The sequence below is a fragment of the Lissotriton vulgaris genome, chromosome 1_1 (genome assembly GCF_964263255.1).
Source record: "Lissotriton vulgaris chromosome 1_1, aLisVul1.2, whole genome shotgun sequence".
Taxonomy (NCBI): domain Eukaryota; kingdom Metazoa; phylum Chordata; class Amphibia; order Caudata; family Salamandridae; genus Lissotriton; species Lissotriton vulgaris.
Genome location: NC_141685.1, coordinates 467,917,526 through 467,930,127, shown reverse-complemented (window position 1 = coordinate 467,930,127; position 12,602 = coordinate 467,917,526). Strand labels below are relative to the sequence as shown.

Sequence of the window (12,602 nt, the reverse complement as noted above, 5' to 3'; positions counted from 1 at the left end):
ACACCGGGAGTATCCCCCTGTCCCCAAAGCTAACTCTCCCTGAACACCTTCCTCCCCCCCTCCCTCCCGCCTCCCAACAGAACCAACTCGACCCCCTCCAACCCTCAGCCCCAATCGTAACTAGTGCCCCCCCAACTCCCTCACCCCCCCAACACCCTCCCCCCAAACAACCCCGCAAAACTCTTCCCATAGTCTCGGGCCTATCGGAACAGAGTCCAGGTCCGTAGAGTGTCAAAGTGGAGGAGAACATGGCAGCGGCCGACTCAGTGGCCCTCCGGCCCTTCCCCCCAGATGGAGCTATAGCATGAGGGCAAACCCCTTGACAGGAACACCGTACTGTTTGGCCGCTATGTTATGAGCTACCTCCTGCACAGCCGCCTCTCGTTCCTGAGCAGTCACAAGGGGATCAGGCTTCGGAAAAGACCTAGGGGATCGTCGTCGGTCTGCCAACCGTCTTTGGAGCGTCGCGTGGGCCCCTCCGGCGATCGATGTGGGGAGGTCCCCTTTGAACCAGCTTCCTCCGGGAGGTCAATGTCCAGCACCGTGCATGTGTCCCGAAGCGATCTGAGCTGATGTAATGTCCCTTTCCATTTGAAGATGAGGCGGAACGGGTGGCCCCATGTGTCTGGCACTCCTTTGTCTCTTAGGAAGTCCTTAGCTACCCTGAAGGCCCTTCGTTTCTGCAGGATGATGGCGGAGAGATCCTGGATGAGGGCCAGCGGGTCTCCCCGGAAGGTGATCGGTTGTTTCAATCGGGCCTCCAACAAGATGCGCTCCTTCAGTGGGAAATCGGGGAGAAAAGCAGGTATGTTTGGAGGGGGGGGGGTCTGTGCGCGGCACGCCGGACCGACCCTGTGGGCGCGGTCAATACGGATGTCGAACTCGCCAGGCTCCCCAAGGATCTCCCGGAATAACTCCTGCAGGTAGATGACGATACTGTTCCCCTCCGATTTCAACGGAACTCCCCGGACCCGTATGTTGTTCCTCCGGGAACGATTCTCAAGATCCTCCGAGTGCGCCTGAAGGTCCACCTGTTGGTCTTGAAAGCGGAGGATCTCCTGTTGCAGCCGTTCCACCTCCATGCTGCGGGTCTGGTCCGCTTCCTCCACCGCCGCCACGCGCTCCCCCAGACCGTCTATGTCCCGGCGCAGTTCCTGCTGTTCTCCCGCCCGTTCCTGCTTCAGGGTCTGGAAGTCGTCCCCCAGGGTGTTGAAGAGGGAGGCCAGGAAGGCCTTCGTGATGGGAGCAGACTCATCGTCCTGGCTTGAGGTGTTGACTGGTCTTAGGGGGTGACGGCACCGGGGCTTTCCCCCCTTTCGGGGCAGTTTTGTGAAGCATGTCCGCAATGTTGAGGGTTCCTTTGCGTCCCACGGCGGCCATGGTGTCGGAGCTCTAGAGTCGATGAAGGGCCAAGGGGTCTCCCGCCAGGCCACAGATGACACCCCCGCAAGACTGGGGGCAAGAACCGTGAAGCCCGTGAGCTCGGCCAGGGGTCCGAGGGGCAGCGCGGCGAGGCCGTTGAAGTGTCTTCAGGCCCTATCTCCCGTTCGATAGGACCCAGAGTCGGCCAGCACAGATCCAGATCCGCCGTGCTCCTGCTGTAATAGCCCAGGACCCCACAGTTTAGTCCGATCGAGGGTGTAAGGCGGCAGGAGCTCCTCCCATAGGTTGGCCGGGTCTTCCTTGTAGGGAACTCACTGCGCCGGCCAGTTGGGAAGTGTGGTGGGTCCACCGTGTGCACAGTGGGCCCAGAGTGTAGCTGCTGAGTTTCCAGGTGCCAGCCGCGGCGGGGGTCCAGTAGGGGCGGGCCGCCGCCACCTCGGTGCAGGACTGGTAATGCTCTCCCTTCTCGTGTGGGGCAACTGAGGTGCTCCTCTACAGGCCCGACCCTGGGGTCCCGAGCTCAGGGTCTGACTTAGGTAGTCCCACGGGCTGGGGGGGGGTGCGCTCCTCACCTGCCGGTCTCCGAGACGCCCTCTAGCCGACCAGGCGCCGGCACACAACAGCTTTGGCAATTTCGGGCCTCCGGGCAGCTCTCGGCGCTCCACATGGCCTGAACTCCGGTCCTCCGCCTCCTCCGCTGTCCCCGCTCCGGCCGGTGCACCAGGCGTTGTGGCTCGCCGCCACTCACCAGGCTCGGAGTCGCGACCTCCGGTAGATGCACTCGCGATGTCACCAGGTGCAAGAGCCGGAGCCTGGTCACTGCCCTCCGCGGACCAGGCCCGAAGCCGGTGGCTCGATTGCTGTGGCAGCCCGCCCGGTCGCCACCAGACGCCGCCGCGGCCCGGCCAGACCGCGCCTCGGCCGTCAGGAGTCCCGGTCACCCAGCCGTCGTCCCGGGGGCCGCCGCAGGCGGTTCGCCACTCGCGGCCGCTGTGGGCGGTCCGACTCTCTTGCCGCACAGGACCCAGGGGCGCGGATATCACATCAGGTGCCGGGCTCCCGCAGCCGCCATTACGCCGCTTCTCGCTGGTCAGGGCCTCCGCCGGTCATCCACCGCTCCCGCAGGCGGCGTCCCCCAGAACGGCGGTCAGAAAGCACTGGGGTAAGTGCTGCACCTCCGGTTGTGATTTCCGTGAAATTTAGGGGGTATTGCACGCTAATGAAGGGGCGATATGGGGTTTAGGGCCGGGGAGCCTCGCAGGACACGTCTGGTCAGGCCGCCATCTTAGCCACGCCCCTCTTAAGGTATTTTTTAACTAAGAACGTATAGTTTCTTACTTGTCGGTGTAGTTTTGCAGCTTGAAGACTTTCTGGATTCACTATGCTGTGCATTATTCCGTCATCTAGTGGTTGGGTCGGAATTGGAGTCTTTTTTCTCTTATTTTTTTTCGTGGCCCAGGTGGGCGTCAACATACCACCATTTGGTGTCCTTCGTTGTGTATCTGCAGGTAGGGCTCTTGAAGTGTTATTGCCTGCAACTCACTTACTCTTCATAGTGATGTGATAGCCACTAAGAAGGCAGTCTTCAGCGTGAGCATGTGCAGTGTAGCCTTGTGCATCCACTCAAATGGTGCCTTCATCAATTGTGTCAGCACTACGTTGAGGTTCCATGCTGGTGCTGGCATTCTGTTTTGTACGTGCGATTCCTCTAGAAATCTTTTTACTACTTGGGAGGTGAAGACATTTTTCCCCGTTTCTCCTCTTGTGTAAGTCACAATCGACGCTAAGTGTACCCTCAGGGATGTGCAGGTTAGTTTACTTTGCAGTAGATAAGTTAAGTACTTTAGCACTGTTGACTCCCTTGTGATTCTTCTTTACAATTTCTCTCTAATGCACAATTCTAAGAATCTTTTCCCCTTTGTTAAGTACCATTTCCTTGTGGTAGGCCTTCTTGCCTCCCTGAGCACTGCCATTGTGCTCGCCGGTAGTTTGAGGTGTGTAAACTCTAGGTCTTCCAGAGCCATGCCGCCAGGCTGAGGCTCTCTGGCTGTAGCACCCTTCCGTTTCACATTGTTAACAGGTCCCTTTGTTTTGGGAATCTGTGTGCAGGTGCCTGCGCCATCTCCACTAGTAGTGAGAACCATGACTGTCTGGCCCACTGAGGTGCTATTAGTATCAGTGACATGTTGCTGATCCTGCATTTGCTGAGCACCCTGTGTATCAGTGGTATTGGGGGAAAAGCGTATGTAAATGTCTTTGACCAATATAACGCATTCCCTTGTGACCGGTGGTTTGATAGTCTGGATGCGAAGTGTTGGCATTTTGCATTTTGTTGCGTTGCAAATAAGTCTATTTGCGGTGTACCCCACTCCCAGAATACTTTCTGTAATTCCTGTTGGTTGATCTCCCATTCGTGGGATGCGGACGTCTGCCTGCTGAGTCTGTCTGCTTCCACGTTGTCCTTCCCTGGGAGATGCATTGCTAGTAGGTCTATCCTCAGTGGAATGGCCCATGTCCATATTTTCTGTGTTACTTTTGATAGCGCTACCAACTGCGTTCCTCCTTGTTTGTTGATGCAGAACATGGTTGTGGTATTGTCTGTGTGGATCAACACCCTGTTTCCGTACAGCTCCTTCTGAAATGCTTTTAAGGCTAGGAACACTGTTTTTAGCTCCAGGTAATTGATGTGCCTGATCACATCCTGTTGCAACCATAGCCCCCTCACCTTGAGCTTGTTCAAGTGCCCGCCCCACCCCAGCTGGGAGGCGTCCGTCGTGATGGTTACTGTTGGAGTTGGTTGTGTGAATGGTCTCCCCTGTGATGTGTTCTGTTTATTCCACCACGCTATTTCCTGATGCACTGCGTGTGTGACAACCACTAGATCTTCCCAACTCCCAGTTGCCTGTGACCTTTGCTGCTGTATCCATTCCTGGAACGGCCTCATGTGTAGTCGAATATTTTGGACTAGGTAAATGCACGATGCCATCATAGCCATCAGCTTGCTCACCGCCCTCACTGTCAGAACTCTCCCCTTGCGGTAATGACTTGTTTCCCTCAGTATCACCAATGTTCTCTTCCTGCTGGGGAACACTTTGGCCTTTATGGTGTCGAACTCTCTGGCCCCAAGAATATCTTGATTTGCTCTGGTTCCGTTGACGATTTCTCCCAATGGATCGAGAAACACAGTTGTGTCAGCGTTAGTATGACCTACTGGATGTGTAGTTTGCGTTGGCTGTACAAACTTGCCTTTACAAGCCAGTCGTCGAGATAGGGGTATACATGTATTCCTTGCATTCGTAGGTGTGCTGCGATGGCTGCTAGGCATTTTGTAAAACCCTTGGTGCGGATTCCAGGCCGAATGCAAATACTGTGAACTGGTAGTGGGTTTGGCTGATTACAAACCTTAGCAGGTGCTGGTGTTTGTGGTTGATGGGGATGTGCAAGTATGCGTCCTTTAAATCTATAGAAGCAATGAAGTCCCCTTGTTGTATTTGTGGTATTAGCTCTTGTAGGGAAGTCATCTTGAATCTTTGAGTTCTTATGAATTTGTTCAGAAACCGTAGATCTAGGATAGGTCTTAGTGTGTTGTCCACCTTAGGCACCAGGAAGTAAGTTGAGTAAACCCCTTTGTTCCTTTGGTTTTGCGGCACCACCTCTATTGCCTCCTTGCTGAGCAGTTCTTGCGCCTCTAGTTGCAAGAGCGAGAGCTCCTTTGCCAAGTGTGCCTTGCTTCTTGGTTTTCTGTTCGAAGGTTGTTTTTCTAACTCTATACAGTATCCGTATTGTATGATGTTTAGTATCCATTTGTCCGGTGTGACCTTCCTCCATTCATGGATGAAGTCTCTTATTCTTCCCCCTACCGGTGTTGAGTGTTCGAGGTACTGGTTGTCTTTGAATGTCTATCTGCAGTTTTCCTTTATGTGTTTCCGCCCACCCTGAGGTGTTGCTAGGGTGGGGGGTCTGTTTCATGGTGGAGTCTCTTGGATGAGGGCTGTTGGCCTCCCCTTCGTGTTTGTCCTCGTCCGTTTCCGCACCCTCGAAAGGACTGTCCCAGGGGCTGGTACTGCCAGTTCTGCTGCTGGCCTTGGTTGTTCCTTGGTAGCCTTTCTGGAACGTTTGGTGCGATGTGGTAGGCACGTTGCCTCTTCTACCACCCGGCCTTCTCGTGGGTTTGCCCGGCCTTCTCGTGGGTGAGCCCATTCTCATTCTTCTGAACTGCAACGCTCCAATGGACCTTGCTGTCTCGTTGTCTTTCTTGAGATGCGTCAACTTGTCATCAACTGGTGGTCTTTCTTGAGATGCGTCAACTTGTCATCAACTGGTGTGCCGAACAGTTGCTCTCCGTTAAAAGGTGTATTCAGGATATTGCTTTGCACCTCTGGCTTGAATCCCGAAATTCTGAGCCATGCGTGTCGTCTCTTGGTCACTTCTATAATCATTAGCCTGCTCGATGTTTCTGCAGGATCCAATGCCGATTTTAGGCATGTGTTCGCCATGTTTTTCCCTTCTTCTACCAGGTGAGCTGCTCTTTGTTGGTACTGGTCTGGTAGATGCTTTAGGAGCTGCCCCACTTCATCCCAGTGGATGATCAACAGGCACGCATATCGCGTGCCTGTTGATCAGGGCATTGGAGTTTGCAATGCGCCAATGGATTGCAGCATTTCTCTCTACCTTTCTCCCTGTGAGATCCATGCTCCTACTCACCTTGTCTGGAGGTGGTCCCGCATTAGTGGGTACGTTGGCCCTCTTCCTAGCCTTTGCTGCAATTATGGAGTCGGGTGGCACGGACCCTTGGATGTATGTAAGGTCCTTTGAAGAATGTTTGTACTTCTTCTCTGGTCTAGGGGTCACAGCTTTGCATACTGCTGGCTCCTTAAAGGCCTCTCTTCCTTGATCCAACACACTAGGGAGCATGGGCAGGAATTGGCTCCTAGTTTGTTGAGGCAGTAGAGTCTCCAGGAGGACATGCCTTGGGCTTCTCCTCTTCCATTTTCACCCCATACATCTATGCAGCCTTTTGGACGACCATGTTGTAGATCCCTATGTCGTCTGGCGGCAAGGGTCTCAAAGGTTAAGTGCCCACCCCTTCTTCCGGCGATTCGGCATTGAGATCTTGCCATTCCATGTCTTGTGCCTCTGAGGATGTAAAGTCCAGGTAGGATTGCAGAACTTCGTCGCCTTCTCCCTCGAAATAGTAGTCTTCGTCTCCCAGTTCCTCGACTGGTTCGGGCATTTTCGGCGTTTCTGCGTCCTCGTCGTCTCTTTCCACTTAGAGCGCGGGTTTCGGCTGGATGGTGTATTGGCTCATCTTCTTGTCAAAGTCCTTTTTCCGCTGCAGGATGCTCGCCATTCGGCCTCGAGCCTCCTCTTCTTCCTCTTCATCTCGGCGGCATGTTGGGCGTCGATTGTTTTAAGGGCTTCACTTCGAGGCCGCCGACGACTATGTCGGCTCTTCTTTCCTCGGTGCTGAGGTGTCCTTTTCGAGGGCAACCTTCGACGATCTTGGTTTTTCGAGTTCTTTCGCTGGTTGGTAGTCCTTTTCGAAGGATCAGCTCGGCTGACTGTCCCTGGTTGCTTTTGCCTTCGTAGAGTGTTTTGGCGGTAATGCTCCCTTCTAGGACTTAGCTTCACTTCTACGAGTGTCGCTCGGGGCTTTAGATTCACCCTTTCGAGTGTCGCTCGAGTGTTTTGGGTCGGCGACTCCCTTAACTCCTTCGATGTCTTCTTATGGACCTCGACGACCGTGCAGTTTTACGGTCCTTCTGTGATGTTGTCCTCCTCTCCACTGGAGGGACCCAAGTCTCGGAGCGATGGAGGTGGTCCCTGCCCCTGCATATTGTGGTTCGCCCTTCTCTGCCTCTCCCTTACTCCGAGGGTCTTGGGTGTAAACGCCAAGCATGCGCTGCAGTCTTCGCTTCTGTGGTCGAGCAGCAGGCAGAGGTTGCAGACTGGATGTGACCCCTGACCTGCCTTAAGGCCAGGCAAGACTCCTCGCGCCGGGCGGACCCTCTATTCTGCCCTCGTGCCCCTGACCCCGCCCTTGCTGCTGCTGCTGTTGTGGTAGGAGCACCTTGCATACTCTGCTCTTGCTCTGTGTTTCGTTTTTTACATATCGAAATTCGTTTAGAATTGTGATTGTATTTGTATTGTGCCCCATTTTCGTTTCAGCCGCTGTTCCTGCTGCCTGTTTTCCCCTCCGGCTCTTGCCGGTTCTCCGTCCCTGCCGCTGCGTCCCCTGCGGCACCGCCCACCTCGCGCCGACCAAAGGTGTGAGCTTCCAGAGGAAGCCCGTCGACATCACGAAGGACACCAAATGGTGGTATGTCGATGCCCACCTGGACCATGAAAAACAAAAAAAACAAAAAAGACTCCAATTCCGGTCCCAAACACTAGATGACAGAATAATGCACAGCATACTGAATCCAGAAAGATTCATGGTGCAAAACATGGATCCTTGCCTTATCCAGGATACTTATATATCTTAACAACTCCCTCATTAATTGAGGTTGAGTACACCATGGTGTCACCCTACCAGGGTGGCATGAGGTGGTCAATGATGAAGCATGCCACAACACGTGTGTGAGACCACCTTATCTGAATATATTTAAACCCAAAAGTGGTCTTGCACCTAGGATAATTAACGAGGGATACGGAAATTCCAGTTTTAAGAAATCATGGCTTTGTAGTTTGAGTTCAACTGTTCCTATTGGAGCAGGAGCAAAGCTGACTTGCATACGGTTTGATCTAATGTGAAGTGGCATAATGGGCAAAAAAAACCATGGATCGGAATGCCTCCAAGAGATTTCCATTGGTTAGACTATCTGCAAGCATTCCCCTATCACTTTCTGTGTCTTTAACTCCTTAAGTAGCCATGGATATGTCCAGACTTGGATTCCATGTTTACTATGCTAGAAAGAACAAGTAAAGCAAGCCTCTGGTAATTTCTTACACGGTAGAGTTTTCACGTTAGAATGAAATTATATAAGAAAATACACAGACGAGTGGGCAGGAATCTCGTACTTTGTACTGATATAAAGGCACAAGAAAATGTGTTCAAAAATTAAGCACGTGAATCGCCAAGCAATTGTGTCAGAATGTGCCGCTAATGCCGCCGTGATCATGGGCAGGTCTTCATTACACAGACAAGAGGAGTCAAGCCCTCTCCTGCAGCAGACACGAGGTGCCGTCTCCTCACAAAGGAGACGCTTCTGCCTCGGTGACACTCTGAAACCCAAGCCGAGGGCGGGAGTCCCCCCGCGGTGCCCGCAGTGCACCAAGGCGCGGCTGGCGCGTCTGGGCTGAGGTTCGGCTTCCTTTAGTAAACAGACCTCGAATCTTAACTTTTTATATAATGACCCCCTGCAGCTATGAACACGAATCAGGGAGAAATGAACCGAAGAAACAGGAGAACTTTAACCAGCCAGATGTTTGAGAATTTGAAATCCGGTTTTAACATCGACTCAATATTCCGGGAAAAGGAAACTTCCTTCCAACTTTAGTCGCATGGAAAAATGCACACACACACAGCTGAAATACAACAAAGTGGAGAGTGGTGCACGCGCGACCAGCATCTGTCTTCAATTACCGCAGGCCCTGACAGCTGGTAATTGAAGACCGATGCCCTTCTGCTGCGCGTGTCCGCACGGAATATGCACCAGGCAAGGCAACTCTAACGCCTATGGCCTATTGCGTGCTGTCTTGTGAAAACACACGCATGCGAGGTACAATTGCCATGCAGCTTCCAAAACCAGCAAAAATCACGTGCTTTCTGGAATTCGGTAGGTACGATTTTCGAAGCCCTCAGAAGAGGACTCTTAGGCCACGCCCACTTCATGGGACGTAGGCTGAGCCCTAAAAAGACGAAGGGGTGGAATGCTACTCAAAGCAATTGCCAGTGGGTAGACTATTTATAAAAATCCCCCATCACATTTTGTGCATTTGACTACCAAGGCACCTCATATTACTCACACTACGACGGCCATTGGCCACTGCTTACTAAGTACATTAGGTTAAAACTAACTGTTCATGTTTGCTTATTTACATTAATACCTTAGAGGGATTTTATAAACTTCTGCAGCCTTCTGTAAGCATGTTGTATTGTTCGTAAATGTTATACAGGGCTTCTATAAGATAACTGTCCTTCACCTGGGAGTCGAACAATTACCTCACAATCACTCCTTCTAGAACATTATTCAATGAGATAGCGGACCACATATAAAATATTGCAGATTTTCAAATAGAGCACCATGCAGGTAAACCATAAAAACAGAAACAAACAAAAAAAATCTTAACCCCTTCCATGCTGGTGACGAACCCCAGCCGTCATGCACTACAGTGCTCGTGTGCTGATGACGGCTGGGGTTCGTCATGGCCCGCCCGTGTTCTGCCGGCGGCCGCACACGGGGAAAATCGCGGCCGCGCGGAAGGGGTTAAAAACACAGCATCCAGTTAGTTACAAGTCATTCCTGTGCTTACCTCTAGCTGCCTTCACATTAAATCTTAGTCGTCTGAGTGCTTCTTCTGTATCAAAATTACACTTGACTAATTCATACAATGCCTAAAAATTAAAAAAATGAAATAAAAAATGTGAGCCACGATTTAAAATAGGATGAAAAAAAAGAGGGTGACTTTTTTTTACGTTGATGTCTTTTTTGTCTTTTAGAAGGACGAATGGTCAAACATTCTAGGTCTTAACCAAGTTTTTAGAAGAATAATTTCAAATGATTGAAATTCAAGACAGGAGAAGGAAAGAAAGAAGGCAAGAATATAAAAGAAAGAAGTAAAGAAGAGAGAAGGAGGGAAGCAGAAAGAAAGATAGACGAGACTAAGAAGAAAATAAGGCATATTTGAATGAAAGGATAGAAAAAAGAATGGAATATAAAGAAAGGAAAGAAAGAAAGGTGAGAAAGAAAGAAAAAAGTTAAAAAGAAGATAACTTGATCCAGAAAAGTTTCAAAGGGACACAATCTGGTATTCTGTGAAATAGCAAGTCGGAAAAGCTAAACACCCCAAAAAAGGAATTTGCGGTAGCAGGAGATTGAATCTGATAAAGATGGAATGTGCATCATAAGCGTCCTATCATCACTTCAGGCTCGAAACACAAAGGCCACACTAAAATAATTAATAAGTAAAAAACACTGGCACTGAAGGAACTAACTTGTGCGGAGATATGCTTCGTGTGAGAAAGCAAAATGCAGTCACTTAAAGTGATGTTAACCAGTGGCTTAAGTAGGCTGGCCCTAAACCCTGTGCTGTTATATGTAGAGGGTAGAAGCAAAATGTGAATGACAACAGACCACTAGATGAAGGGAGATGGCAGAAAACCCCTATATGTAAGTATATTATACATATTTTAGTAAAATCAAAAGATTTTGGCTAATATGCTGCCATAACCGACAGTTTTGTGCAATCTGGTGACCAATAGTCACGCTTGCTACAAAGGCATTAACGCTGCATCCTCCAGACCACAGACACACAAATAAAAACATAGTGTAATCCAGTTTTAATGGCCTATTGCACTCACCCTTTACTCAGGCCCACTATTTAAATTATAGCACTGACAGGACATTTCATAACTTACTGTGCCATAAAATAGCAGGAGTTTTCACCCCCCTAATTCCCCCTTCCCCCCTGAACAACTTTTTGGCTAACACCTACTATGGTAACCGTGACAGCTCAACTTCACAGCCCCTAGAAAGCAAAAGAGGAAAGAATTGTCTTGCTATTCCCACTGGAGTGCACTACTAGGTATTGCACTTCAACACATGTTAAACCAGGCAATATTTCTTACAATATTACCTACACGCACTACTGTTCAGTGACCACTGACTGACACAGGATAACCTGGATATGCCCTACATACTAGTATGAAACAAAGAATGTTGAAGTAGTCGGGACCATCTGTTGCATGAAATTATGCATTCTATAGTCTGTGGATCTCAACTCATTCCGTTCTGTGCGAGTAAGGTTGCAAGTGTAATTTTTGAGGAGCTAGTGAGCGGACTACATTGTTCAAAATTATTGTATCTAAATGCAGTTTTAAACCAAAAGATGGATATTTCTTCGAGAAGGAAATACCTGCAATAAACTCCACAGGTGAACTGAAACTTGGAAAAAATATTCTTCTTTTCCAGTGTTGTAGAGAACAGCAACCTCTTAAAACTTAGCGTGATCATAGAAAAGATCCATTTGCAAACAAGACTTCAGAGAAAATTATTTTAACTGAAGAAATTGTTTGCAGTACTTAAGCAAGTATTGTAGTTTACTCTCCCCCTCCTAATGTAAAGTTGAAAGTGGTTGAAAGGCGGAGAATTAAGGCACTGTATACTGTTGCTTAAGGTGTATTTATGCAGTCATGGAGTGCAGTGGATGCCTTCAACCTAAACCCGGCAAGAGGGTGTAGGAAGCTGGCTCTTTATTTAATATATCAAAAAGTGATACACTGTGTAGAGAGTCCAGGTATCCCTTATGAGTGAACAGGTGCTTGTCCCAACAATCCCAAGGTGCTCTTTTGTGGTAATGTGGTCAAGCAGCCTTGGGAGGAGGAGTGTTAGACATTTATTGCATACACCCAGTCAATAATTAATACACAAACACTCAATAAGGCGATCCATACCAATTTAGAAAATAACTCCTTTTTATACAATTTTAAATACCAGGAGCTTCTTTATTGGGCAAGTACTTTTTAAAATAGCAGTTTTGAAGAAAGAAGTAAATAAACTGTATTGTAATAAATAATAAAGAAGATTTATAAAGCGCATGGTTACGCCATCCCGGCGGGTCCCCGCGCTGAGGTGAGAGGTAACGGCCCAACCGCGGTCTAAGGCCTCCGCTAGGCTAACCGGAGAACAGATGCGTTTTAAGCGCCTTCCTAAACTTGGCTTCAGAGATCTCCATCCAGAGTTTTACAGGGAGTTTGTTTCAGTTTATAGCTGCCAAGAACCTGAAGGATCGGCCTCCCATTCTGGCCTTCTTTACCTTTGGCACTTTCAACAGACCAGTCCCACTAGATCTAAGGGACCTTCCAGGCACATAGCTGGTGACAAGGTCCCTCAGATATGAAGGACCAACGTTCTGGGGGATGCGGTGGCAGGTGCATAATACCTTAAACATCACTCTTTTCTTCACTGGAAGCCAGTGCAGCATATCCAGGGCTTTTTTTGAAGCAGCCCTCCTATGCTGCATAAGTCCCAGCCATGCGGCGGCATTCTGCAAAACCT

At 49.8% G+C, this 12,602-nt stretch overlaps 1 protein-coding gene across 7 annotated transcripts in view; it reads right to left on the bottom strand.

The window, feature by feature from the left end:
• MIER1 (MIER1 transcriptional regulator) overlaps positions 1-12,602 on the bottom strand; it is a 396,268-nt gene that overhangs the window by 91,288 nt on the left and 292,378 nt on the right. For all 7 annotated transcript variants that reach the window (XM_086953817.1, XM_086953835.1, XM_086953836.1 and 4 more), the window contains one exon: positions 9,859-9,940. In XM_086953817.1, coding sequence (XP_086809943.1) covers positions 9,859-9,940 — 82 coding nt within the window. The remainder of the gene's footprint in view (positions 1-9,858; positions 9,941-12,602) is intronic.